This window comes from Cervus canadensis, chromosome X (genome assembly GCF_019320065.1).
Source record: "Cervus canadensis isolate Bull #8, Minnesota chromosome X, ASM1932006v1, whole genome shotgun sequence".
NCBI lineage: Eukaryota > Metazoa > Chordata > Mammalia > Artiodactyla > Cervidae > Cervus > Cervus canadensis.
Genome location: NC_057419.1, coordinates 142,503,150 through 142,531,149, shown reverse-complemented (window position 1 = coordinate 142,531,149; position 28,000 = coordinate 142,503,150). Strand labels below are relative to the sequence as shown.

General features: G+C 52.2%; 1 protein-coding gene and 1 non-coding gene across 3 annotated transcripts; both read left to right on the top strand.

The window, feature by feature from the left end:
* BCAP31 (B cell receptor associated protein 31) lies at positions 1-28,000 on the top strand. Of its 2 annotated transcripts, none has more exons than XM_043457827.1 (8): positions 1-147; positions 976-1,110; positions 2,532-2,632; positions 5,416-5,563; positions 25,005-25,140; positions 25,983-26,103; positions 26,895-26,995; positions 27,648-28,000. In XM_043457827.1, the coding sequence occupies exons 2-8, from the start codon at positions 1,019-1,021 to the stop codon at positions 27,684-27,686; spliced, it is 738 nt and encodes a 245-aa protein (XP_043313762.1). In that variant the 5' UTR covers positions 1-147; positions 976-1,018; the 3' UTR covers positions 27,687-28,000. The 2 variants fall into 2 exon arrangements, with proteins under 2 accessions (XP_043313762.1, XP_043313763.1); XM_043457828.1 differs by lacking the exon at positions 1-147 and adding an exon at positions 410-558.
* On the top strand, positions 4,299-4,403 carry LOC122436121. The gene has a single exon (XR_006267891.1). It is a non-coding gene; the product is annotated as a U6 spliceosomal RNA (small nuclear RNA).

Here is a 28,000-nt window from a genome sequence, read left to right as displayed (position 1 = left end):
GGGCGGGGCCTCCGGGGCCCTGTGGCGGTTGGGGGCGGGCCGGGACTAGCCGGGCGCTTCCGGTTCCGGCCGCGGGGAAGGGGCGGGGCCGGGCTGGTGGGAGAGTTTGGCGGCGACGAAGCGTGCGTGGTGACTCTGGAGAACTCGGTAAGCGGACTCGCGCGCTGCGCTGGGCTCCGGGGCCGTCGAGATCCCCCGGCTCCTCGACGAGGAGGCCCGGGGCGCGGGGTGCAGGGGCGGGACCGGGCGGAGGGAAGTCAGGGTGGCGGCGGGTGGAGCCATCTCCAGGGGTGGGGGGCGACGTCGAAGTCCCTCTGGAGGAGCCGGCGGGGTGGGGCTTGGGAGGGCGTGCCAGGTCGGGGCCCTCTCTAGGGGTCTTCTGGACCTGGGTAGGCCCCGCGACCGACCTGGGAGGCTGGGAGGGGTTTCTCTGGTTTCGGAGGAGACAGTCTTCTAGAACTTTCTCTGGATGGGGCCGTGAGGTGCTGGGTCGAGACCCGCGCTTGCCCTTGGCTCCGACTGTCGCCCTCTAGGAGTCGCTCTCGGGAGCTCTCGGAGGTATCGAAAGCCCGAGCCGAAGGGGCGGTGGTTGGGAAGCTTTGGCGTTCCGCTCCTGCCCTGGGAGGAGCTGCTCTCTCCTTTTCTGTCGGCCCGGGTGGAAGGGCCTAGAGGCGTCGCAGCTTGGGAGGAAGCGCGAAGGCGTTACTAGGACCGAGGCTGCGGTGTGGTGGGTGGTAGCCTCTGGCGCCCCTCAGCGGGGTAGATCTCCGGGCTCCCCGAGCTGCCGATTCCCACCCACTGCTGCTCGGGTTCCGCAGGCGGAGTCTCCCGGACTCCACGGGGAGGAATTGTTTGGAAAGGTGTCTCTGGAGGTGTCGGCAGCAAGGCTGCAGGGCTTGAGGGCTGGGAAGACTCAGGTCTAGGGCTGGTGGCTGCCGAGCTGTCGCGACGCCTGTTCGTTCTGTGCTCCGTCAGGAACAGGCTCGCATCTTCCCGGTGGAAAGCTGCTAGCAACACGATGAGTCTGCAGTGGACTGCAGTCGCCACCTTCCTCTATGCGGAGGTCTTCGCTGTGCTGCTGCTCTGCATTCCCTTCATTTCTCCCAAAAGGTATGGGCAGACAAGCCAGGAAGAGTCTCGTTAGCTTGTGCCTGCAGAGTTGGGGGCCCATGGAATTGAAGCTAGCCAGAAACAGGTAGAACCTGTCTGGGATGGGGTGGCAAGGACTGTGTTTATTATCTCCAGCCAGGCCCACAATTCTGCTCAGTCACATCTTGAGAGGTCCTTTCCCCTGCACCCTACGTTCTGGTCTTCAGAGTGTGCCACAGGGGAGAAGACTGAGTGATCATTCTGTGAATGATGCCCTCCGGGTGTTTAGGGGATAGCATTGTGAGATCTGCAAGACTTGCCCCTGGGTTATGTTCCTGTTGATTTGGTGACTTCTGTCCTCCTAACTAGTTTCTCTGGGGTTGCGTAGTGGCCTCATGAGCATTACTCAGCTTAGGAAGGCTGAAGCCATGTTTCTTTTCAGTGAACAGAGGACTTCTGAAAAGTTATTTTGAAATTCATCTTGATTACACATACTATAGGAACACATCTGGTCTTAAGTTAGAACATTACAAATACGACTTTTTACAGATGTTTTCATAAAAGCGGCTTTTTAATGAAAAATCATAGGCCACTATTGTGATAGAAAGTGTACACTGCTTAAGGAATGTTCTTGACAAAAGCTAGATCTGAATCACCTCATACAGTTGACAGGAAATGCAGAGACAGCGGCCCACTTGGAGCTGCTACATGGAAAGCTTTGCAGGATGAACAGCCTGGTTTCTGCAACAGTGAATTGGGAGAGAAAACAAAAGAGGGCAAGGGAGGGGGGAGTTCATAGAATAAGAGAGGTTTAAGGTACTTATAAACAGAATGCAGAATTTGAAACTTGTCAGGATTCCAACAGACCAATTGTTAAAAATCATTGCCTCAATTGGACTTTGGAGTTCTGATTCTGATGATGAGAGATTTTTGTTGACATTTTTTGAGGCCTGGCTGTGGCATTGCGATTGGTAGCCATTTCTGAAGGCTCTTCTCTGATGGAGCTGTATGCGGAAGTATTTATGGAGAGAAAGGAAGGGAGGTCGGGGGTCTCCTTCATGGTAATCGGGGGTGGTGGGAGTCTAGATGAGCCAAGATTGGGCACATAGGAAAACAGTTTAAAGAAATAATGTCGATTTGGCAAGCATTTTGATACTACAGGGGGGACACTAAGTTTTGCATTTTTCTACCGAGAGCCTACCAGTATTTTAAGACTTTTTCTAGAAATTTCTGTACTTGGACAGGTATCTTTTTTTTTTTTTTTCCTTTGTAACACTGTTGAACGGATGTCATAAGCTGACGAATTGCAAGCAGCTGAGACTGAGTCTGTATGAGATAGTCAGCCTTTGAAGAGTGCAAAACTGTTTTTCTGTTTTCAGGGCCTTGGATTCTAGGTGTGTGTTCTTACTCTACTGACCTTAGCCTTTTTGTCTTCTTCACAGATGGCAGAAGATCTTCAAGTCCCGCCTTGTGGAGTTGGTAGTGACCTATGGCAACACCTTCTTTGTGGTTCTCATTGTCATCCTCGTGCTGCTGGTCATTGGTGAGTGAGTTGTGGCTGATGGTAGCTACCTGACTTAAACCTTTTGCCATGGCCTCTGCTACAAAGCCCTGTGCCATGTGCCATGTTCCATGATTAGAGTATAGCTTTGGATTCTCAGAGACAGACCATTTAGTGCACCTGTCTTTCTCTTGGGGGAAGAAAAGCTCCCTTCATCCACAAAGACGTCAGCATCCCTGCTACTGACTGCTGGCAGGGTCTTCACTTTGACCAGCAGCCTTTGTGCCCCTGGTGCTGACCACCTCGTGTCTCAGGCAGCTCCTTGGGTCCTTCCAGAGCTGAAACCAAGAGAGGCTAATGGACCTGTGCTGACCTTGGTCTCAGTAGGCTGCAGGGTTTAGGAACTGGGTGTGTGTGCTTTTGCTTTTGGGTATGGGCTGGGGGCAAGAGTTGGGGTGGAGAGGGACCATGCTGGGGGTTGTTCACTTAGAGCTTTGCCCTTCTGCACACCAGATTCCACGAACTCTCCTGGTATGGCAGATTGGGTGGGAGAGGCCCCTTGCAGAAGGTGGTAGTTGGCAAAAATGCCATTTTTCTTTTCGAGGGGTCAGGGAACTGCCTGAATGTTCTAGAGCGACATCCTGCTATGATAACAGGCTGCTTCATATCTTAATGTAATCTATAGAGGCCTGCCTAAATAAGTTGTTAGCTAGTAGCAAATGCTAGTGACATAGCATAACTAGCTGGAAGCTGCAGCCCTGGCTGGCCCCTAGCCATCCTTGGGAAGGGGCCTAGGGCACATCTCACTGGGGGAGTGGGCTTAATGAGAGTTCAGGGTCAACTGCCTTGGGCTGGAGGCCTGAGATAGAGAGGGTAGCCCTCTGCTGTATGACTTGAGCTTGTTTGGCCCAATGCCCCCATTCCTGGTTGGTTCTTTGCCATTAGTCAAGGTGGACGTTGAGGTGCTGGGGTCTCTGGATGCAGAAGACAGTGTGGGAAAACATGTTTTTTGTTTAAATCACAAAAATAGCATATCTTTAAAAATTTGCAAATTTAACTTGCAAAGTTAAAGGTCCCCATAAACCCATGTTTCACAGGTAATTATTTTAACAGTCTGTGTTATGTTTTCCACAGTCATTTTCTCTGTTGCCATGTCCTCACATGGAGGAAGGGACAAGGGAGCTCTCACTAAACCCACTCATGAGGGCCTTGTGCTCATCTCCCAAGGGCCCTGCTTCCTAGTATCATCTGGTTGGGAGTTAAGGTGCCCAAATGGGAATTTTGGGGGCTGGGAACCCACATGTGTGCACGCTGAGTCGCTCAGTTGGGTTCGACTATTTGCGACGCTGTGGACTGTAGCATGCCAGGCTCCTCTGTCCATGGGATTTTCTAGGCAAGAATACTGGAGTGGGTTGCCTTTTCTTCCTCCAGAGGATCTTTGCAACCCAGGGATAGAACACACGTTTTCTATGTCTCCTGCATTGGCAGGCGGATTCCTTACTGTTGAGCCACTTGGGAAACCCACGGATGTAACACAAAGATACCAGTAAGTGGAGGTGTGTTTTTATAATGTAAAATCAGCCTAAAAAACAAGCAGTATTGTACCAGAAATTAAGAAGCAGATAGTAGCCTTACATTGCTTCTCTCATGGGGATCCATTAAGAGCCCTTTTTAGGTAGATCTTTCGAGTTAAAAAGATGTCTCAGATGTTCATTTCAGCAGCACATATCCTGAAATTGAAATGAGACAGAGATGATTATCATGTCCCCTGCATAAGGATGACATACAAACTCATGAAGCATTCCATATTTTTTTAAGCATGTTGTAGGGGATACAGAAATATAAATAAAAAGTACTAATGGAACTTATATAATGTTACAAATCAGTGTACCTCAGTTGAGAAGAAAATGATAGCAAGGTTGAGGGAGAAAAGCAGTAGGTATGGGATGGTTCCATTTCTAGCCTGCAAACCTACAGATGTGAATATATATATGAGTGGCCAGCAGTGGCTCTGTAGAGCAGAGGCTGTTCACTGTTCAAGTGTTTGTGCTCCCCCGTATGCCTAGAGCTATGTTAGGCCTTAGGGATGTAATAGGAAAGGTTTCTGCTCTTGTGGCACTGTAGTCTAATTTGGGGGACATGGACATTGATTTTTAAGTGTGTGTATTACGAAGAGGATAGCATTGACTAACGGGACTGAAAATGACTGCTTTATTTAAGCTGGCCGCACGTAGCAGGTTCTGCTGGAGGTGACTGATTATATTATGGGCTTCTTTCTCCTGCATTGAACGTTGATGAGAGTGAATTTCTTTTGTAAGCAGAATACACCAGTTTAAGTAACTGGTTATAAAGCTTAGACACATAGAAATGAAAACATTTGAATCTTTAGCAGGCATGCTCCAGGTCTTGACTCCTAGGCAGCTCATGCCGCCCTCGTGGGCATTTCCATAAACAGGACTTGCCTGGCTTATCAGTTTGGTGGCTGATGGCCAGCCCAGTTTGTGATGAATAGAACCAAACACTGGGGGCATCGTGGGAAAGGGAGTTGCCCCGGTTGCCGGCAACATCTCAGATTCGGTGAGCTTCTTGACATGGAGAGCAAGCTTGTGGTCTGGGTAGAATGGGTCCAGAGGGTGACATGAGAAAAGCTGGAGGAGAGAACAGGTCGGAGAGCAGCACTTCTGACAAGGCATCCACCAAGATGTGTGTAGAAGGGGAAGACCAGGGGAGACCGTTTCGAGGAAAGCAAGGCTGCCCAGACTCATGCCTTGCATCTCAGCTGGACTGATCTGGGGCTGAACACCTGTATCTCTGCTCTGCCACAGATGCTGTTCGTGAGATTCGAAAGTACGATGATGTGACAGAGAAGGTGAACCTCCAGAACAACCCTGGGGCTGTGGAGCACTTCCACATGAAGCTTTTCCGTGCCCAGAGGAACCTCTACATTGCTGGCTTTTCCTTGCTGCTGTCCTTGTAAGTAGGGAGGGGTGAGGGACTGTGAAGGGACCTATGGGCTAGTCTGTGGCCTTGAGTTGGAGGCCCTTTCTGCGTTTAGGGAACCACACAGTTTCTCCAGAGGCAGCATGGAAGATGAGAGAGGGCTGACTGGAAGGTCAGAAGACCATGCTGTGGCTCTGCCATAACCTGCAACATGTTCTTTTAGGGCATGTGTGTTACTATCACCTTGCTCTTCACACAGAGGGAAGAAAGTGATGGGTGTTTTCCCTCCTCTGGAGAGGCCCTATGGAGCCCAGCTTTAAAAGGGAACAACTGAATGTGGCCTTTTTGTGTATGGGGTCCTGTCCTGAGAAAAGTGGGCAGAAAGGGCACAAAACAGGGCGGAGACCAACTGTGTCCCCAGGGCCTTCCCCAGTGTAGACCTATCGCAGGAGCATGAGACCTATTGGAACCTGAGGGCTGGCATGCTGCCTCCTGTTCACAGGGTTTCTGATGGAGTGAGGGGCTGGCTATTCTCAAGTGTGCTTACCTGGCAGTGAATAAGACATTGTGCTCGGGACAAGGGCTTCCAGGAGTATTGGGAAAAACTTACTGTGAGGTTACTCAGAAGTAGGGTGAGTTTGTGGATTCTTAGGCTGGGCTCTCTTAACTCCAGTCGTCTCCTTCTTCACTAGGCATTGGAATGACTATCTTGCTTTCCCTTTTTCACAAAAAACGTCAGTTGCTTAGCTGAGCCTGGCATCTCTGGGTCAGAGTTGGAAAGTGACAAGAGGTGGAGCTGGCAAGGGCTCTTCAGGGGGATACACCTAATCCCAGGAGTGATCTGCAAGCCTGCCGTGTTCCACCTTCCAATAGTCAGAAACTGAGAGTGCTGGGAGGGGTTGGACACAGAGCCCAGAGTTTTAGGGTTTCAGGAAGCTCCAAAAAAGAAGTATGATCTTGTGGATTGAAACTGAAAGGGAAGCAGATTCAGGGGACTGAGTCCAACCGCAAGTGAGCCAGAGGGTGGGAAGAGAGAGCTGGCTGTATCTGAAGGACCACAGAGGCTCTTGGGGAGGATTTCATCTGGAAGTTAGGAAGGACAGAAAGAAAACTAAGGATTGCACTGGAAGAGGACAGGGAGCTTTAAGAATAGTATTGAGAAGGCAAAAGTCTGGTGAGCACTGGATCGGGAGCACCGTGAGGCCTGGGAAAAAGACAATCCCTTCAGTGTTTCTGTGTAAAGTAAGGAAGTGGTGGGTAAGGGGTCAGGGCAAAGTAGCCCTGGGATGAGAGAACTGAAATCCCAGATGGGCAAGGAGATACTGGAGCGCCCAGCTTCTCTGACTTAGTTTCCGCTTGGGCTGATGAAATGATGTCCAGAGGCTCTGGAGTTCATTTGCAGCTGAAATCACCAGTCCTTGAGGAATTGCAGGGTAGGAGAGATTCTGCACGACTGCAAGATGGCCAGCATCCCAGTTTCCAAAGGAGGGAGATAGTAGGTGAGGAAACAGACTGGGAGGGTCTGGTCTGACTTTGATGTCAAGCTGTGTTTCAGAAAGAACAGCTTGTATGCTTTTAGAGAAGAGAGAGGGATCATTGGCAACCACTGTGAATGCTTAGGGTACAGGTTCTGTCAGTCTTATCCCTGCCTTTGCCCATTTGGGGTGTGTGGATTTTCCGCAAAAGGTTTGCCAGTCTCCTATTCGAGAAGATTCTTGTGGACCAGGTGCTGAAGTGTGGGCAGAGTGCTGGCATAATAGTGTAGTTGGGTGGGGTCCTAAGTCCCAGGAGTGGCTGCTGTATGGGTCAGCTTCATCCAAATAGGGGTCTCAGGAGCTTGCACTCCGCCGCTGGCCTGCTCAGTGCTTCTCTGCTGAGGACATTTGTTATGGCGAGCAGGTGCAGGGAGAAATGGAAGTGGGAGGAGTTGAACAACAGGTATGTGAGCTACTGCTCAGAACCCACGGCCATCTAGACAGGTTTGTTGATGGGGCCAACTCAAATGAGACTTGAGTTTTTAACAGGGTTGTGTTTGCAAACGTGTGTGTAGGTTCAAAAAGGGCAGTGGAGACAAGGCCAAACAGGAACTCAGAAAGACTTGGGCTTGTGCCTTACTGCAGCTTAGTAGGAGTTCATGGCAGAGCTACTGCAGCAGCTCATGAACTGTTAGTCCCCTCTATTTTTTTTTTTTTTTTTAGTCCCCTCTATTGAGGGCTGGAGGCACCAGCCTTGCTTGGCTCAGTGTCAGCCAGTGCTGTCTGGAGGGTTGCAGTTGGGGTCCCACCTTTTAAAGAGATTCTGGCAAAGCTCAGGTGGTGAATATAGAAGTAGTCATAGTGCCTGTGCCTGGAATGGTGTTCATTCCCCGTACAGTGGTTTTGAAGTCTGACTCTCCTGACTGCCTTGCTTTTGTGATCTCTTCCAGAAGAATGCTTCCAGGGCAGGTATTATCTAAGTGAGCCGGGGGACAGTGGGTAGCCAGGTGTATCAGATGAGTGTGTGCTCAGCTCAGTTCTCTGTGACACCATGAAGCTAGGCGTTCCAGCTTAATTTCTGCAGTTGACTTTAAAAAACTGACGTAAAGCACAAGTCAGCATCTAGTTCTAGCTTGACCAGTGCAGAGTAGGATAACACCACCACAGTCAGGGTGCAGAGCAGTTGGCAGTCTCCTTTTGAACCCAGACAGGTGAATTTAAAGAAGAGCAGTCGTCCTTTATATCTCTGCCTTTTCCTAAGGGGGGCGTGGAGTCCACGAGAGGAGAGTGAGATCTGGACCGCTGGTCCAGTGCGCTCTGTCCTCTCAGCTGCCTCCCCCACTGTGCTGTGACCTCTCCATCTGAGAAGCGTGTAAGGAAGGTTTCAGCAAATTCCCTTTAAAATGTGTCAGACAGTAACTTCTTGGGCCTGGTTGTTCCTGCAGCTCCCCATCTGTTCGTTGTCTGTCTTGGCTGAAAGAGGCTTTGCTGTACCTGCCACACCCTTCTGGATCCCTGTCCAGTAGCTGATCAAAAAAAAAAAAAGGATGTGAAGTCGTTCTCGTGTGACATTTTAGAAAAGGAAACAGTGACCCCAAAGATCGGTGTGGATTCACTAGTTGCCCACGGATGATCTGTTTAGTTTCTAGAATTTTCCAAGATGATACACTCTTCCCTAGTCTAGGGGTCAGATCCTGTATGGTGGCTGTGACCCTTGAGGAATTTCTCTCTGCGTGACATTAGCCATAGAACTGTTCTTGTCCAAATACACAGCTCATATGCAGCTTGCAGGAAACGCTTTAAGAACACAACTATGACCTTTGTTATTCTGATTACAGAAGTTATCCCTACTCACTGTAAAAATAAACAGAGCCCCCCAAACTTCAAATAGTAATGTGTGGTGAGAAACTGCAAGTTTTCATCTCCAGAGATAGGTATAGGTAATAAGTGGGATGTTTCTGAAACTTTTAAAAATAATCTTTTACATATATGTTAACTTTTTTTCTTATGAGTACTGTGGGTATTTTTTTTTTCTCTGCTTTGACTTGCCCTTTTCACTCAATTATCTTGGCAGTTTTTCCAAATGACTTGCACAGACTTCTGTACTTCATGGCTATGCAGTGTTCCATGCTGTGAGGGCACCATCATGTATTAAATCAGTTCCCTGGTCACACATATGTGAGATGGTTGGAAATTTTTACCGTTAAAAAACCATTGTCCCACATTGATGCTTTCTAATCTGGCACAGGATGCTTCTTTTTCCCCCGCTTTTCTCTTTAATCATTGGAAATGGGATCTGTGGGATCCTGGTTCCCTGGCACCTAGCTGCTCTCAACGTGGCCTGTGGCCAGCAGCACTGGCCAGACCTGGGGGCTTGTTGGGAACGGAGACCCTCCGCCCTGCCCCTGGCCTGCTGACAAGGACCTGTGTCTTGCTGAGCTCCCAGTGACCCTGGCGTTTAATTGTTAACCATTAACAAAAATTCTAACTATAGTTCATTTACAACATTGTGTTAGTTTCAGGTGTACAGCAAAGTGACTCAGTGGTCAAGCGCACTTAAAACACTTGGTGTACTCTCTCCTCTCCTTGTGTACCTGGTTGACATTTCCAGAAACCATGCTCTGTCTGTCCTGTAATTTTGGAAGTGCTTTCTCTTTGAAGGCTGCCTTGTCTCCTCTGTCTGCCCTACATGGGCTAGTTCCTTTATTGTCCTACATGGCTTTGCTTCCATGCTCCTCTCAACTTTTGTACACTTTTCTTTTGCATAAATGACCTAACAACTCTTGTTAGCCGTGTGCAAGTCTGTGTGAAAGAACAAGAGAGATACTCTCTGTCATGGCTGGGTCAAGTTAAGGTATATCAGAATCCTTTTGTGGAGTCCCGCTCATGGTCTTAGCTCCATAACTGGAACATCATTGTGCAGGAGACAGAGCTGACAGAGCTGCTGCAGGAATATCAAGGGAGAGTAGTTGTGTGTGAACTGCTTGGGTTCTGGTTCAGCTTGAAGTCACTAAGGACTTCTGTAAAGCTTCATAATTCAGGGGGCCTTTGTAAGTGGAAAAGGGCAACCCAGGAGAGAGGAAGCATTGGAGAGATGGCCTGAGTTGCACAGGTTCTAAGTGGCCAGCCCAAGCCTCTGCCTAGTTCTGGTGGTACCAGTTCGGATGCCCACTTGTTTGTGTTGATGTGAGCTCTTAGTACCAGATTGTTGGTTTATAGTCTGCCTCTGACTGTGGACTGGATAGTAGGCTGTTTGTTCCCTTGGATTTTGGTAGGAAGGTGCCAGGGTCAAGCACATAATCTGTGCATCAGCCTTAGCCTAAGTTTTAGGAGTCCAGTGACTTTAATCTCTTAGTCCCTTTTGTACTCTGAAGATTATTTATTTGGCCACATCGGTCTTACTTGCAGCCTGCAGGATCTTTGCTGTGTCGTGTGGGATCTTTCTTTGTGGCCCATGGGCTCTCTAATTGTGGCACAATCTATGGAGTGCACGGGCTTCAGTAGTTGTTACACGTGGGCTCATTTGTCCCAACCAAGGATCGTCATCTGCCTTGCAAGGCGGATTCTTAACCACTGGACCACCAGGGAAGCCCCCATCTGAAGATTATTAAACAATCTGATAGCATATAGCCTTTGGAGGAAGTTGAGGCTTTAAATAAACAAATAAAATATGTCCTCTAAAATGTCAACCAGTGTTGCCACATGCCTTTTTGAATATCTTTCTAGACTGATATCAGCTACCATTTGTTAAGGATTCCATGTGCCAAGCACACATTAATTTTTACAGTAGTTCTGCAAAGAAGAGGCTGAGGTTCAGAGACCCAAGTTCCCAGAGGTAGTCATCAGCAGAACTGAGAATTCCAACTTAAAGTGATAGGACTTCAGCACCTGGGTTCTTTCCCTACAGCAGCCACACATGTCTTCACATTGGAACTACCACAGGCAAACTCGGATCTTCCACTGTTCGTCATGAACATTGTTCTAGGACAGCCCATCAGTTTCCAGTGCTCTTTCGAATCTACCAGTTCCCCGCTGCTGAACATCAGGCTTATCCCCCCAACTTTCTCTCATAAACAAGGAAAACCCCTCTCAGTTGCCACTTTGCATGCCTCTCAGCTGGACCTCCTGGTCATAGCATTTGTGTCAGTCTTCCTATCTGTTTTTCTCCTCCGAATTTGCACATGTCTCACTGGCAGGTACTGGCCCAGTCCCAGAACCCTAGTGGGATGTTTGAGAAGGAGCACGTGGAGCAGGATGGATGACTCGGGAGTGGCCAGAGACATGGTGGAGGGTTTTTAATACCAGTTTCAGAGTGTGTACCCGACCTCTGTGTGGTAGGGAGCTGCGTTTTTCCAGCGGTTCTGCGCCGTGGTCCGAGTTGCACATTTGTACTTAGCAGCAGCACCTGGGGTGGGGTAGTTTTTAGCGCAGGAGCACCTAGAAGCAGGGGGCACAAAGGGGAGATCACTGAATTGGGAGATGCTGGTGGCCTGAACCAGGTTTCCAAGATGCCGGTGGGAGAAAGGGGGGGAACTAGTGGGGACCCCAAGCCTCGGAGGCAGAGGCAGTGGTGGTTCTGCTGTGGGTGCCCGCAGAGTGGCAAAACCCAGAGGAAGACTGGCACACGCACATGCATGCGGGGGAAGGGAGCTCGAGAGCCCTGCTGGAAGGCGCAAGGAAGCAGGGGCCAGGCAGTGGAGGGGGTGGCTTCACGGAGGGGTCGAAGGATGGCGGATGGGTGAGAGGGTTGGGCGACCACTCCCTGGAAGCCAGGTTAAGGGTAATGAAGGCTGATTCAGGGAGAGGCAAGACTAGGGGAGACAGACAGCAAGTTAGTGGTGAGGGGACCACAGAGGGAGAGACCAATGCTAGGAGAAGAGCCTGGGAGTGGTGCTGGCTCCTCCTGGGTCTGGGGTTAAGAGCACGCAGCGGGGAGAATTCCCTGGTGGTGGTCCAGTGGTTAAGAATCCGTGGTTTGACTGCTGAGGGCTTGGGTTCAATCCCCGGTCAGGGAGCTCAGGTTATGCGGACAACCACCACCAACCGAAAAAGAGCACATGGTGGGGGGAAGCCTTGAGCAGCCCTCGTGATTGCAGATGGGGGCCGCAGACTTAAAAGAATGCATCACATCATTAAACAAGTATGTCCTTCCCCACAAAGCTCTGCCCTGCTGCTCCATGGTTGCTCTGACTTGGGGCAGCTTGCTACCTTTTCAGATCTCAGTGCTTCCTGCCCTGTGGGCTGGGCCGCGAAGTTCAAGAACAGCTGTCTCCACACAGAAGCCCGGGGAAGCTCTGCCCGTTTTTCTCATCACAGGTGATTCCCCAGCTCCTGTGGTATCTTTTTCATTCGTTTGTTTGTAATTGTCAAACGTACATAGCATCAAGCGGGCTATCTGAACCACTTTTTGGTTCTTCTGTCATATATGAGATTGTCAGACAGACTTTCTTATACTCGTCAGTTGCTATTTTGGCCTGGCTGTGTGGCTTGTAGGATCCTAGTTCCCCTACCAGGGATTGAAGCCGGGCCCTCGGCACTAAAGGCACAGAGTCCTAACCACTGGACCACCAGGGAAGTACCCGCCCCCCAAACCATTTTTAGGTGTGCAGCTCTGGAGTGTAGTTCAGGCAGCCCTCCCGAACTCTTCATCTTCAAAACAGAAACTCCATCCCCACTCCACAAACCAGGGAGCTTACCTCCTAAGCTTCTCTTCCTCGGTGTCCAGAAAGCACTGTGTCATCTCAGGTAGGCTTCCTACCCAAGAGTTGCCCTCGTAGCCTGTCTGTGCTGCCTGGTGCAGCCAAGTGTGCTTTCTGATGGTATAAAACCGCCCCACAGCCCCTGCTTCCAGTGTCTTCAAAGCGGCTTTGACATCAAGGCCTGATCCCGAGACCTTCGGGATGTGACCCCTTCCTGCAGCCCTCTGAGTCTTTGCTTTGGTCTCTCTCATGAACCAGCCACGTGGGGCTCCTTCCCTATTTCCGTGGCCTCAGCCTGGAACCCCACCCCTACCCCCTGGCCTGCCAGTCCAGCCCAGACCCCCTGTTTATGCTTCCTGCCTTCCTGATTCTGCAGTGCGAGGCCTGTGCTGTGCTGACCTCAAAGGCCCTGGTGACCTGGGACATGGAGACCTGGGGTCAACCCCTCTAGTCTTGCCAGCTCTGTGCCAAAGGCCGGACACACACAGTGCTGCCTTCCCCTTTTGGGCCTGAAGGGAGTGTCCTGGGCAGACAGGACCGGCTTCAGGCCCGTGTCTAGGTTGAACTCCTCGAGCTGCTGTGCTGACTGTTCTAGGTTGGACGCCCAGCTCTTCAGGTCTCCTGAGCACTGGGAGCAGGAATGCTGGGGCTGGGGAGAGTGCGTGTGAAGACACATGTGTTGAGGACACGGATGTTGCTGGTTCTGGCACCGCGCTCTGGGTCTCTGGTCTGTGAGGGCACAGTGTAGGTCACCATTTAGTACGGGCCCGGGCAGTGTGCACTGTGTCTCATCCGTTGCCTTTGTGCCTTCTTCCCTGTGCCTGAGTGGGGCTGCAACTGACCGGTGTCCCTCTGCAGTTGTGGATGTGGCTGCCCGGCAGCTCTTGCTGGGCTGAGGTTTGCAGGTTCTAAGAGTCAAGCGCTGTTTTCTTTGCCTTTGAGGAAATGTGAATGGTCAGGACCAAAGTAGTAGTTGCATCCAGACCCGGGAAGGGCCTTGTGTGTGAAATTGCTCCATCTATAACGACCTGAACTTGGTCCGCGGTTCCCTCTTGTTTTCTGCCTACTCCTTTGAGGCTGGGTTCTGTCACCACAGTCAGTACAGATGGGGCAGCCTGGGCTTTGTTGCAAGGTTTCCTTGCCCAGGGGACCGTAACAGCCAACGACGGCCCTGAGAAGCAGGTGGCTGTAGTGAGAGTGGGTGTTGGAATAAGCTGGGTTTGGGCCCTGGGTCTGTTACTGTTGAGCCATGTCATCTTGAGGAAATCAGTCAGTCTCTGGAGCCTTTTCCCTCCCCCATTAAATGGCTGAGGATTCCTTTTCACAGGCTTGGTGTAAGGATCGAGGTGACCGGGGCTGTGTTCTTGGCATCCTGCCTGGCCTATGGGAGTGCTTCATAAACAGTGACTGTTCTTGGTATCACCCCAAATAGTGAGAGAGTTTTGTGGGGTTTTCCCCACTTGTGTGGTGGGCTCTGCCACAGAGAATGCCAGGCCTGGCCCTCAGGATCTTACATTCCAGGCTGGGCACAGGGTGGGGAGAGTGAGTGAAGGAGGATGAGTGGAGGGCCGGAAGAGGCCGGCCGAGGAAGGGCTGGGAGGGGGACACACCGAGGAAGCCTCAGGGCCCTGGCGTCTGTTTGGATGTTGCTGGAGGTTCTCAGGCCTGGCTGAGCACTGGAGGCAGCAGAGAAGAGCAGCCCCCCGGGGGTGTCACTTGGTTTCAACGGTGAGCGTCTCCTTGGCCAGGCTAGTTTGATCACCCCCGTTATCCTCTGGAGTATTTTGAAGCCAATCCCAAATAGGATGTTTACAGGCACAATAGGATTTTGGCCTATCGCTTTGAAAAGAGAGGGACTTGGTTAAAAAGTCTTAAGCACGCTAGCATCTTGTGTATGAGAACTTTAGAGTAACTTCATAGTAACCAACTCAGTGGTGATTGGTCACATTTCCCAGATTACTTTGCAGGTTTTGCTTATACTTTTTTGAAAGTGACCATGAAAGTGGCTCAGTCATGTCTGACTCTCTGTGACCCCATGGACAGTCCATGGGACTCTCCAGGCCAGAATATTGGAGGGGGTACCCTTTCCCTTCAGGGGATTGTCCCAGCCCAGGGATCAAACCCAGGTCTCCCACATTGCAGGTAGATTCTTTACCAGCTGAGCCACAAGGGAAACCTAAAAAAGTATACTTTTTTACTCTTACTTTAATCTGCATCTAAATAAGGTAACTGAGGGGTTTCTAAAATCTGATGTTCGAGATCATCCCAGAGATAAAGTGATTTAACTGGAGGGCTGACCTTAGAAGGCCAGGTAGAGGGATTTTTGGCCTTAATTTCCTCTTGATCTGTCAGTCAGCTTCCATCATTTTCTGAGACTCCAAATATAATACTGCTTCAGAGCTAAGCACTGAGTAACAGCCTTTTTGATAAGTCCATTGATTTCTAGTCCCCTCCTCCTCCAGCCAAAGTCCCACAGCTGCATTAGTGTGCTGGTGTCCTGTGGGTGCTAGGCCCAGCAGGGGCTCTGATAAAGTGGGGACTGCAGTAAAGTGGGGGGAGTTGCATACGAAAAGATCACAGAAGACTATCTGATATGCATCGGCTTCTTTTAAAATTGGATTGTTTGCTCAGCCACTTGGTTTTGGCCAGAGAATTCTCTTCCTCATACTCTAAAGGTCCTCATACTCTAAAGGCAAATGGCAAAAGAGCAGTTTGGGGGCAAGGTGCCAAACAATAGGGATTCAGTCTTCCTGATTCCAAGGTCATGGGATGGAAGCCTGATGTTCCAGCAGGGCCCCTTTCTCGGAAGGCAGAGGGCTGGAGGTGTGGAGATGGGAAGGACTGTGAGCTCCTCCATCTCAGCACAGTCTGACCAGTTGCCTCCAGGCTGGAAACATGCTCGCTGTGAACAAGTGTGGCTGCTGTGACTGAGGAGCTAGATTTTTCATTTAATATCATTTCGGTTCAGTCGCTCGGTTGTGTCCAATTCTTCGTGACACCACAGACTGCAGCACGCCAGGCTTCCCTGTCCATCACCATCTCCCAGAGCTTGCTCAAACTCATGTCCATCGAGTTGGTGATGCCATCCAGCCATCTCATCCTCTGTCGTCCCCCTTCTCCTGCCTTCAGTCTTTCCCAGCATCAGGGTCTTTTCCAGTGATTCAGTTCTTTGCATCAGGTGGCCAAAGTATTGGAGCTTCAGCGTCAGTCCTTCCAATGAATATTCGGGACTGATTTCTTTTAGGATTGACTGGTTTGATCTCCTTGCTATCCACGGGACTCTTAAGAGTGTTCTTCAACACCACAGTTCAAAAGCATCAATTTTTCGGCACTCAGCATTCTTTATAGTCCAACTCTCACATGCATACATGACCACTGGAAAAACCATAGCTTTGACTAGACACACCTTTGTTGGCAAAATAATGTCTCTGCTTTTTAACATGCTGTCTAGGTTGGTCATAGCTTTCTTCCAAGGAGTGAGCGTCTTTGAATTTCCTGGCTGCAGTCACCATCTGCAGTGATTTTGGAGCCCAAAGATATAAAGTCTGTCGGTGTTTCCATTGTTTCCCCATCTATTTGCCATGAAGTGATAGGACCAAAATTTGAATTTATTTGAATGGAAAGGCCACCAGTGGTCTCTGTGTTGGATCGAGTAGCTGATACCACCTCTAGTCATTTGCTTTGTTCCCTGTTTGGGCCAGGCCTCTTTCCTGGGCTCATTGCCTTGCAAGAGACACTTTGCTTTGGATTGGAGTACTGTTGGGGCTTTCCTGGTAAAGAATCTGCCTGCAGTGCAGGACACCTGGGTTCGATCCCTGGGTTGGGAAGATCCCCTGGAGAAGGAAATGGCGACCCACTCCAGTATCCTTGCCTGAAAAATCTCACGGACAGAGGAACCTGATGGGCTGCAGTCCATGGGGTCGCAAAGAGTCGGGCACGACTGAGCGACTAACACTTACCTACTGTGTGGGGCACATCTGGGGTGACTGCTCCCTCCCTCTGAAAGGTTGCTGCTGCAAGCCGAGCTGTGACCTCCGGAGGACAGGAGTTCGATCCAGGGTCAGAGACGAGGCTTGACTACTTGGAGCATTTTGTGTGGCAAAGTTTTATTAAAGTATAACAGATAGGGAAAGCTTCTGGCATAGACATCAGAAGGGGACAGAAAGAGTGCCCCCTTGCTAGTTTTTAGTAAGGTGTTTTATGTCTGTTAGCAAGCTTATTAATCACATAAGAGAGACACCTCAAGGCTGGGGGAGTTTCACCAGGCCCCTCTCCCACAATATATATGCATTTTTGAGATAGGATGGCACAAGGTGTCTCGACCCCCCCCCCCCGGCAGCCATAAAACAATTGACATGTATACTAGTTTGTTGAACCATTATCAGCCCAAGGTTTGAGAATAGAAAAAAAGTTAATCTTGAACCACTTCGAAGAAAGGCAGATTCTAAAGCAAATATATAGTTTCACTAAGAAAAACATTTCCATAAGAAAAACACTTTTGTATGTGAAAGTTACTCAGTCCTGTCCGACTCTTTGTGACCCCATGGACTATACAGTCCCTGGAATTCTCCAGGCCAGAGTACTGGAGTGAATAGCCTTTCCCTTTTCCAGGGGATCTTCCTAGCCCAGGTCTCCTGCATTGCAGGTGGATTCTTTACCAGCTGAGCCACAAGGGAAGCCCAATGGAGTGGGTAGCCTATCCCTTCTCCAGCAGATCTTCCCGACCCTGGAATCAAACTGGGGTCTTTTGCATTGCAGGTGGATTCCCTGATAGCTCAGTTGGTAAAGAATCTGCCTGCAACCGGGGTCTCCTGCGTGGCAGGTGGATTCCCTGATAGTTGAGTTCCATGTCCGGTTCTAGCTGTTGCTTCTTGACCTGCATACAGATTTCTCAGGAGGTAGGTAAAGTGGTCTGGAATTCCCATCTCTTGAAGAATTTTCCATAGTTTGTTGTGATCCACACAGTCAAAGGCTTTGGCGTTCATCAGTAAAGCAGAAGTAGATGTTTTTCTGGAACTCTTTTGCTTATTCGATGATCCAGCGGATGTTCGCAATTCGATCTCTGGTTCTTCTGCCTTTTCTCAATCAAGCTTGAGCATCTGGAAGTTTTCGGTTCATGTACTGTTGAAGCCTCACTTGGAGAATTTTGAGCATTACTTTGCTAATGTGTAAGACGAGCAATTTTGCGGTAGATTGAACATTCTTTGGCATTGCCTTTCCCTGGGATTGGGATGAAAACTGACCCTTTCCAGTCCTGTGGCCACTGCTGAGTTTTCCAAGTTGGCTGGCATATTGAGTGCAGCACTTTAGCAGCATCATCTTTTAGGACTTGAAATAGCTTAGCTGGAATTCTATCACCTCCACTAGCTGTGTTCTAGTGATGCTTCCTAAGGCCCACTTGACTTCACACTCCAGGATGTCTGGTTTAGGTGAGTGATCACACCATTATGGTTTTCTAGGTCATTAAGATCTTTTTGTATAGTTCTTCTGTGTATTCTTGCCACCTTTTCTTAATATCTTCTGTTTCTGTTAGGTCCACACAGTTTCTGTCCTTTATTGTGCCCATCTATGCATGAAATGTTCCCTTGGTATCTCTAATTTTCTTGAAGAGATTGGTAGTCTTTCCCATTCTACTGTTTTCCTGTCTTTCTTTGCATTGATCACTGACGAAGGCTTTCTTATCTCTCCTTGCTATTCTTTGGAACCTTGCATTCAGATGGGTATCTTTTCTTTTCTCCTTTGCTTTTAGCTGCTTTTCTTTTCTCAGCTATTTGAAGGTTGTGGTGGAGAATTCTGACAAAACATGGTCCACTGGAGAAGGAAGTGGCAAACCACTTCAGTATTCTTGCCTTGAGAACCCCATGAACAGCATGAAAAGGCAAAAAGAATGGCCACTGAAAGATGAACTCCCCAGGTTGGTAGGTGCCCAGTATACTTCTGGAGATCAATGGAGAAATAACTCCAGAAAGAATGAGGAGGTGGAGCCAAAGCAAAAACAACACCCAGTTGTGGATGTGACTGGTGATGGAAGTAAAGTCCAATGCTGTAAAGAGCAATATTGCATAGGAACCTGGAATGTTAGGTGCATGAATCAAGGCAAATTGGAAGTGGTCAAACAGGAGATGGCAAGAGTGAATGTCAACATTTTAGGAATCAGTGAACTAAAATAGACTGGAATGGGTGAATTTAACTCAGATGACCATTATATCTATTACTGTGGGCAAGAATCCCTTAGAAGAAATGGAGTAGCCATCATAGTCAACAAGAGTCCAAAATGCAGTACTTGGATGCAGTCTCAAAAATGACAGACTGATCTCTGTTCGTTTCCAAGGCGAACCATTCACTGTCACTGTAATCCAAGTCTATGCCCTGACCAGTAACGCTGAAGAAGCTGAAGTTGAACGGTTCTGTGAAGACCTACAAGACCTTCTAGAACTAACACCAAAAAAAGATGTCCTTTTCATCGTAGGGGACTGGAATGCAAAAGTAGGAAGTTAAGAGATACCTGGAGTAACAGGCAAATTTGGCTTTGGAGTACAGAATGAAGCAGGGCAAAGGCTAATAGAGTTTTACCAAGAGAATGCACTGGTCATAGCAGACATCCTCTCCCAACAACATAAGAGAAGACTCTACACATCGACATCACCAGATGGTCAACACTGAAATCATATTGATTATATTCTTTGCAGCCGAAGATGGAGCTCTATACAGTCAGTAAGAACAAGACCGGGAGCTGACTATGGCTCAGATCACGAACTCCTTATTGCCAAATTCAGACTTAAATTGAAGAAAGTAGGGAAAGCCACTAGGCCATTCAAGTATTACCTAAATCAAATTTCTTAGGTTTATACAGTGGAAGTGACAAATAGATTCAAGGGATTAGCTCTGGTAGACAGAGTGCCTGAAGAACTATGGATGGAGGTTTGTGACATTGTACAGGAGGCAGTGATCAAAACCATCCCCAAGAAAGGAAATGCAAAAAGGCAAAATGGCTGTCTGAGGAGGCCTTACAAATAGCTGTGAAAAGACGAGAAGGGAAAGGCAAAGGAGAAAAGGAGAGATACACCCATCTGAATTTTATGTAGAGAAGGCAAAAAACCCTGCACTTTATTTCCTCCTGCTGCTTGGGGAGCTCTGGCCTCCCTACCTGTTAGACACTCACCTCCCACTCCATCCAAGTAGCCAGAGTGCCCCCAGTGTATTTCAGCACTAGAACATCTACCTGGGGTGTGTGGCCTCTTTTGGTTGCTCTCTGTCCCTGGTTTCAAAAAGGCAACGTGACAAGCTTGCTCCTGTTCACGGCTTCTCTTTAGCTCCAGAGGGCCTGCCACCCCTGTGCTCTGTATCTGGACTTGCTGTCCCCAAGGTGGACATTGGGGCTTAAGCTTGTGTTGCTGCAGGGCCTTGGCCTTTCCCTGACCACCTCCCATTTTTTCTGACTTCACGGGTGAAGAGGACCTCTGAGGGCTGAAATGTACTCCTGAGATGAATGGATGGGGGCAGCCTTCAGATTTTTTCCTGGACAGTTTCTGAGTCAGCTCTCCTTCCCCTTCTGCCGCCTTCTTATTTCTGTGACTCCCGACTCATTAGGGCAAGAGTTCCCTGGGGCCACTTCAGCCCTGCTATTAGACTTTGCCTGTCTCCTTTGCCTGAAGCTTTTCCTGGGGCGGCACCTGGCTTTCGGCTCCTCACCAGGGTGGCCACCTCCCCGTGTGTCTGCACTGCAGCCTCTATGTTTTGTCTTGGCATCCACCTGTGGCACAGGGTTGTAGTCGGCCTGAAATGTCAACAGGTGGCGCTGTGACCCCAGCTTCCTGCTTGCCTGGTGCAACAGGGTGAGGTAAGGTGCCTGCCCATTTGTCTTGTCCTGTCGTGTCCTGAGGGCCGAGTGACCTGGTAAATGTTCGTGGCAGGATCGGAGACAGCCAGGGTGGAGCGGGGTGGCCACAGGCCTAGAATATTCCATTTGGGATGTGTGAGGACCCTCCTTCTTGCTCTCGTGTCACTTCCTATGAAGCCAGCGTCTGCCCTCCCCTCCATTTTACCCAGAGGAGGCAGACAGGATTGGTGGAGAGCACCTGTGAAGCACGTCCCTGCTGCTTGATATGCTTGGCTCTCTCTCTCCTGCCGACTCTTGTTTACTCAACCTTTTAGAAAAGCAGGAAAGCCCTCCTCAGCGTCCAGAAACATCTTACCAGGTCTCTGGGGATGATGTTTGTCCGCCAAGGCCACTTTTGGATTCTCTTACGGTTCGGGCCCTGACGTCTCCCTCTGTCACTGGGTGCATTTATAACCCAGACCCCGGGCCCCTCTGCCAGCCCTGTGCCTCTGGGAAATCCCTTTGGCGGTGGCTTCTCACCTGTTGTCCAGAAACAGCTAAGAATAGGTACCTGCAGAACAGGACTTGGGCGGTCGAGCCGAGCGTGATGGAGCGGTGCCAGCAGGCATGGGGAGAGCAGGCTGCCAGCCTTCTCTCTAGGCTGACTGCTGTCTCTGCGCTGTTGAGACTTGGAGATTCTGAAGTGGAGTGCCTTCTGCCGTGTGCCCTGCTCTGTCCTGGGTCTGGGTCCCAGGGGAGACTCAGAGCATTCAGGAGAGAGACAGAAAAAGGGTGCACTGATGTGCCTGAGAGGGAGTGGAGGGTTCCAGGAACTTTGGAGCTGGATCTTGGGTGAATGAAGGGCAGGCCCAGGAGCATGGGCCTAACATGTCAGGGGCAGTAAGAAGTTCTAGAATGCCGACTCCTGGGTAGCCCTGGGTGGCCATGCTAGGGAGTGCTGCTGTTGGTTTTTCTGGGTACCCGGCAGGGGCACCCTTTGGACTTGGGCCGGGGCACTGGGCTCTGCCCCCAGCTTTGATGATGAATGTTTTTCCAAGTGCCTTCTCAGCTACCACGGCAGTCACAAGCCTAGCTGGCTCATCACCATGGGTCTGACATGGCACCTTTCTGTTGCCATTTGCTGTCACCCTGTGGTTCAACTGACCGGCAAGCCCTGCCTGTGTCCCCCTTCGCCGTGGCCGGGCTGAGGGAAGGCTGAGTCTGGGGAGAGCCAGGGCCCCAGACCTACGTTCTGTCCTGGCCAGAGGTGTGGTCTCACAGCTGCGGGGGGCGGGAGACGTCATTTGCTGAGCCCCTTCCGGTGGACCCGGGACAGGAGGGTTGGGAGACTGAGGGTGCCGTCCTGGGCCCGAAGGCATCTGTAGCTGGGCAGCCAGGTGAGGAGCAAGTGACACAGTGATATGGGGAGATGATCGGGAGAGAGCAGGGACCATGCAACAGGCGGAGGGGACCGTGGGCATTCAGGAGAGGCTTTGAGGGGAGAGAGGGGTTGAGCAGGCTGGCTCTTGAGTCATCAGTGAGTGTGCTCCACCAGGAGGGGGGACTGGCGCGGGCCAACATGCAGTGGCATGGAGATGAGGCAAGCGAGGACTGGTGTGTTCACGCGCAGCCAGCGGTTCGGTGTTACTGGAGCAGAGGGCCATGCAGGTGGGGAGGGGACAAGAGCTAGCTTGCCGAGGGCCGTGTGCCAGCCAGAGGCAGTAGGCGGGCATCAGGGATCGCAGCAGAGGGGTGACACGCTCAGACTGTCTTGGAGAAGGGTCGCTGGCTTTCCTTGGGGTTGTGGTTTGCAAAACTGTATGATCAAGGGTAGGGAGGAGGCCGGTTAGGAGCTGTTAAAGTCACCCAGGAGAGAAGCAGTGAGGCCTCAGGAGGACTGGGGCCCCAGGTGACATGCAAGTCTGAGAGCTCAGGTAGATCAGCGATGCCATCTACTGCAGGGCTGGTTGGCTTGTCTTGGATGGGCTGAGTCGACCATGCCCTGGGGATACACAGGAGCCACCAGAGGGTAGGCCGCTGGATGTCGGGGTCTGGCCGAGATCCTGAAGGCAGGCAGTTGGGGTGTTGGAGGGAAGGGGAGGGGAGAATTGCAAGGGGGTGACCTGTCAGCTGCCCCAAACGCTACAGACAGGCTGCTTCTGGGATGTGGCAGTTACTGCTGGTGGTGTGGTCAGGGCAAGGCTCAGGTCAGTGTAGGTTGGGGCATAGAGGGGCCAGGGGAGTCACGAGGGCCTTGGGCTGCTGGGCAGGAGAGCCTGGAGGGCTGAGGCTCCTGGCAGAGGGAATTACCCGGAATCGCCAGGGGCTGGGTTGGAGGAACAGGTCTAACAAGAAAGGAGAGGACAAGGATGAAGATCGGTGGCATGAAAGACACGTGGCGGGGGCAGGGCCCTGATCCTGGAGGCTCCTGACCTGAGTCCGGGAGGCCCTCACGGTGGGCATTTCTGGGGCTCGGTACCACATGTTCGCTGTTGCTGCTCACCCTGATTCTCCGTAAGCGGGGCTGGGCTGGGAGGGCCCCGAGCAGAGCTGGGCCTGGCCTCCCTAGCTCGGCCGCTGCGGACACTCACAGTCCTGCTGCAGTCGGCCCGTGGGGGCTGGCAAAGGGGGAGCGTCATTTCAGGTTGGCCCGCCCTGTCGTTGCCGGCTGGGTCTGCCAGGTGGCACACGTGCCCTCCCCACCAACCCAGTCTCCAGCTGGGAGGAGCAGCCGGCTCCACCCCGCCAGGATCGTCTCGGGGTTGAATGAGACTTGCCTTTCCTGCGGGGCTCCTCCGGGGACCGCCACTCTGCCTGTGTGCCTCAGGCACGTTGCTTCTCTCTCTCTGGCTCCCGGGGCGCTTGAGAGGTCCCTGTATCTCCAGGGCTCCAGCCCAGTGGGGGGCAGGCTGGTGGGCAGTCGGGGCTGAGACAGGGAAACCTGAGCCCCAGGCCACGAGGTCCCGCTCGCTAATTTTAGAGAGCACATGTCACTGGAAACTCTCCCTTCCTGCCAGGAATCAGTCGCCTGGCTCTCCCCGTCCTGACAGGGGCCCCTGGAGCCACTTTCTGAACCAGGAAGCGTGATGGGTCCCTCACAGCCCCCGTGAGCCACTTCGCCTCAGGCTCATCCCTGGCAGGGACTCTGCCAGGGCCTGGCCAGGGTGAGCTGGGTGTCTCGTTGGCCCTCCCATCTCTCCCTGCTCCTCTTGGCCGGTGTGAGTAGCAGGTGTCCACAAGAGCCCTGCAGAGGCTGGAGATGATGCCTCAGAGCAGGCGGCCTTGGTTGCTTTGTCTCCTCTGAGTGAGCACTTCGTTGGGGAAATACCCTCGCTGTGTCCTCCCCTTGCCCCTGGGGCCCTGGCCGTCCTGCACCCTCCTTGGGGCAGTGACTGAGCAGGTCCATCCTAGCCTTTGCCCTGCTACATTCTGTACTCCAAGGCCAAACTTGCCTGTTCCTCCAGGTGTTTCTTGACTTCCTACTTTGGCATTCCAGTCCCCTATAATGAAAAAGACGTCTATTTTGGGTGTTAGTTCTAAAAGGTCTTCATAGAACCATTGAACTTCAGCTTCTTCAGCATTACAGGTCAGGGCATTGACTTGGATTACTGTGATTTTGAACAGTTGGCCTTGGAGACGAACAGAGATCTTTTTGGCTGGCAGCGGCGTGGCTAGTCTGGACCTGAGATGTGTGCCTGGGCCGTGATCCCTCATCCTCTGTCCCCTCGCCCTGGGAAACCGCAGGGTGGTGATCCTGTCTAACACATGTGTTCTGGCAGCCGCCTGTGGACTGCCCATGGGAAGGGGCTGAGGAGAGAAGAGGTGTCTCCATCTCGCGGTTGCCCTGGGGCGTGGTTCCCTGGAAACTGAGAACATGGCATGGTTGCCAGCTTGGGCCTTGGGGTCAGAACGGGCAGGAGTGCACATTCCAGCCACATTGGTTTCTGGCTCATAAGCGATGGCTTCAGCTGCCTGAGTCTCTGTTCCCCTCTGTAAAATGGGGGCAGCGTTAGTGTCTGCCTCCCCAGGTGAGTTGCACGATTCGGCTGGCCTGTTCGAAGTGCCCCCAGCACGGGCTGCTCTGGGTGATCAAGGCAAGCGCAACCTTGCAGCAAGGAAAGGAGCAGCAGGGCTGCTTTGGCATGTCCGGGCCCCGCCCTGCAAAGTGCCAGGTTCTGGGCCTCCAGGTTGGATGTAGACCTGGTCCCCATTGTCCTGTCAGGCCCCTGCTGCCTGTGTCTTCGAGACTGGAAGAGAGCCCCAGGCCTGGCAAGCAGCCTTTTGGGGGCGGTAGCAATCATGGTGGCAGAGGACAGCTCCCAGGTCCATCTTTGCCCTCGTGTTGGCAGTACGTTGCTCTTCTCCAGGCTGGCGATCCAGAAGGACAGGTCTTGGTTGGAGGCAGGTGGAGGGTGGGCGCAACCCAAAGAAATTCATGTGAGCCATTTTTTCCTCTCCCTTCATTTTATCAACAATTATAGCCTGCTTAGACGCCTGGTGACTCTCATCTCCCAGCAGGCCACACTGTTGGCCTCCAACGAAGCCTTTAAAAAGCAGGCAGAGAGCGCCAGTGATGCGGCCAAGAAATACATGGAGGAGAACGACCTGCTCAAGAAGGTCAGTTGGGTCCACTTGACCCCCTTCCTTCCCCCCTGCCACGTGACATTCTTTGTGGGCCTCGGAAATGTGTGACGCTGCTGTTGTCTGAAAAGTGAAGCAGTCGGGCAGATGGATGAACGGACATTTCTCGATGTGGAGGGCGGGTGTCCGGGAAGGGTCTGGGGGTCGTGTTGGCCAAGGGGGCGCCCTGGCTGCTCTGTTGGCTCTGCTGCAGCCAGGCCAGACTCTTCCCTGATAAAACTGACTCCCTAAGGAGCCGAGCACTGGGTTTCGAGCATGGGGCAAGTTAGCACAGAAACACCCAAGATAAGACCCCCCTGGTCTTCCCGAGTATGGCTATCAGCTGGAGACGAGGTGGGGCAATCCTCGAAGGCTTGTCCAAGGAAGTGAGGTGTGAGCCAGACTGGGGAGGAGGAGATGGAGCTGGATTCAGAGGCAGAAGACAGTTGGCTGGGCAGTGCTGCGTGGGGGCTTCCTGACTAGAGTGAAGGGTGGCCCTTGGGGAGAGGAAGACTGGAGGGCCTGAGTCAGTTGGGGGTGACTGGCTGCAGTCTCCAAATGACAGCAAGTTGAGTTGTTGGCTAGCTTGGGGGTAAACTTGGAGGCACTGCTGAGAATGGAGCCGGGGCAGGCAGGGCATGTAGCCTGTGAGCTGTAGCAGGTGGCTGGGAACACTCAGTGGCTTGATTCTGCCCTGACATTTCTGAAGGGGCAAGTGCCCAGGGCAGCTTGAGGAATCCCAGCTCAGTGGGGAGGACGGATGAGGCCTCCTTTCCCTCCCTCCCTCCCCCCCTCCACCTCTCCACCTGAGTGACCCGGATCCTTGGCGCTTTTCCTAGGAAGCTGGCGGTGTCACCAAGTTGGGCGGCAGGGACAGTGAAGTGAAGGTGCAGGAAGAGAACAGGAGCCTGAAGGCTGATCTCAAGAGGCTGAAGGATGAGCTGGCTGTCAACAAGCAAAGTGAGCACTACCCTCGGGTCACCCATGGCCCCCAGAACTCCGGCGCTTCCGCGGGTGGCTGCCGCACCTTCTGTGCCAAAGGATTCATACCAGACTTGCACGCAGGCTGAAGAGCTGGGTGAAAGTGAACAGTGGCTCCCAGCTTGCTCAGCCCAAGCCCAGCTGGGGTTGGCCTCAGCCAGCGGGGCTTTGTGGTTTAGCTGTCTGTGCAGGGTCCCACCAAGGAGGGCCCAGGCACCCCAGAGATGCAGGGGCTACCTCCAGAGCATCTCAGCCAGTGCCAGGCATGGGGAGTGGCACTTTGTGTCTTGTCAGCAGGGGCCTGGTGGGTGGGGAAGGCCGGCTAAACCAGAGCCGCTAGAGATGCTCCTATCTGCTTCCTTCCTAAAGGCCTTTCTTGACACGTCTCTTGTTCCCAGCTTCAAGACTGGGGTCCTGCTGCTGCTGTTGCCCCCATCCTTTTCAGAATGTCTCTCCCAGGCCCCCAGCCCCCTGAAGTCACTCCTACTGAGAGCCATGCAGGGTCTCTCCATGACAGGGATTGGGGGGGAGTCCCGATGTCTTCCTGTTGCCCCAGGTTTGTTGGCCAGGCCTCTCCCACTTCTGGAGACTCTCCTTCTGGATGCTTCCACAGCAGCTGGCGGAAGTCTTCTTGAGAGGAGGGGTCTCCTGGACACCCTCACTGGGGACAGACCTGGGGCAGCCGCATCTGCTGTCTCCAGAAAATGGGGCTTTTCTCCCTCAACCTGATCTTTTCCTTTTCCTTCCTTTGCCACTTGTGCTCCCCCCAGAATTGGAGAAGGCGGAAAATGAAGCTTTGGCCATGCGGAAGCAGTCTAAGGGCCTCACCAAGGAGTACGACCGCCTGTTGGAGGAGCATGCGAAGCTGCAGGTCAGCCCCTCAGCCTCCGGGCCGACCTGTCCGCTTGACGAGGCCTTGGAAGCAAGCTGGCCACAGTCTCCCAGTTCCCCTTTCCTCTAGTGCTGCTCTGGCCAGTGCCAGTCTGGGCCCCAATAGCCAGAACTCCTCCTTGGGCAGGAGGGCTGTGGCCTGGTAGATGGCAGTCACTTAGCAAGTCGGCCTTGGCCTCCAGGCCAGCCTTCTGCACTGTGGGCCTTCCCAGCCTCGTGCCCAGCATCAGTGCCCTCGAGAAGAGATCCTTTCCTGCTGTGTACCCCTGGTACACAGTTTGGAGCCCCCCTGACTCCCGTTCAGGTTCACTGAAGGACCCCAGCAAGTACCAGAGAGGTTCATGAGAAACTCCCCTCCCTGCCCCTGGCCTTCCCTGCTCTGGGGCAGAGAGCAGGGAGCATCACAGGTCCTAGTCACTTGCCCTGTGTCCAGATGCTCCAGGAGACCGGAAACTGGGCCTGAGGGCTATGGAAATACCCCTGAGCTCTGACAGCTTGACTGACTGCTTGGGGGCCCAAGCTGGGGCACCACGGAGGGCTGGGTCTTCGGGGCTGAGGGGACTGGAAGGCAAAGGGGAGGAGTGTGCCTTGCCCGCCCCCCACCACTTTGCAATCTTCTGTCCCCTCTGCAGGCGGCAATAGATGGCCCCTCGGACAAGAAGGAGGAGTGATGCTCCCCGCCTCCCCGCGGCCGGCTGCTGCCTGAGGGCCCGGCCTCACTCGGTACTGCAGCTCGCTCCTTTGCGCTTCTGTTCCCTTGTGCCGCTTGCCGTTTCACGTGCTGCTCGCATTCCTTAGGGGACCCGGGTTCCCCCCAAGAATGAGCCAGGCTGCGGCAGGGCTTGCTTCCCACTGGGCTAAGCCCCTCGATGTCACGTGCTGATATTTTGGGCTCCTAAGGCCCCTCTCCTCTGGTCCTGCCGCAAGGCAGGCAGAGCAGGAAGAATAGCTTCTTGGGGGGCAATAAAGTTTGTTGTGTTGTGTC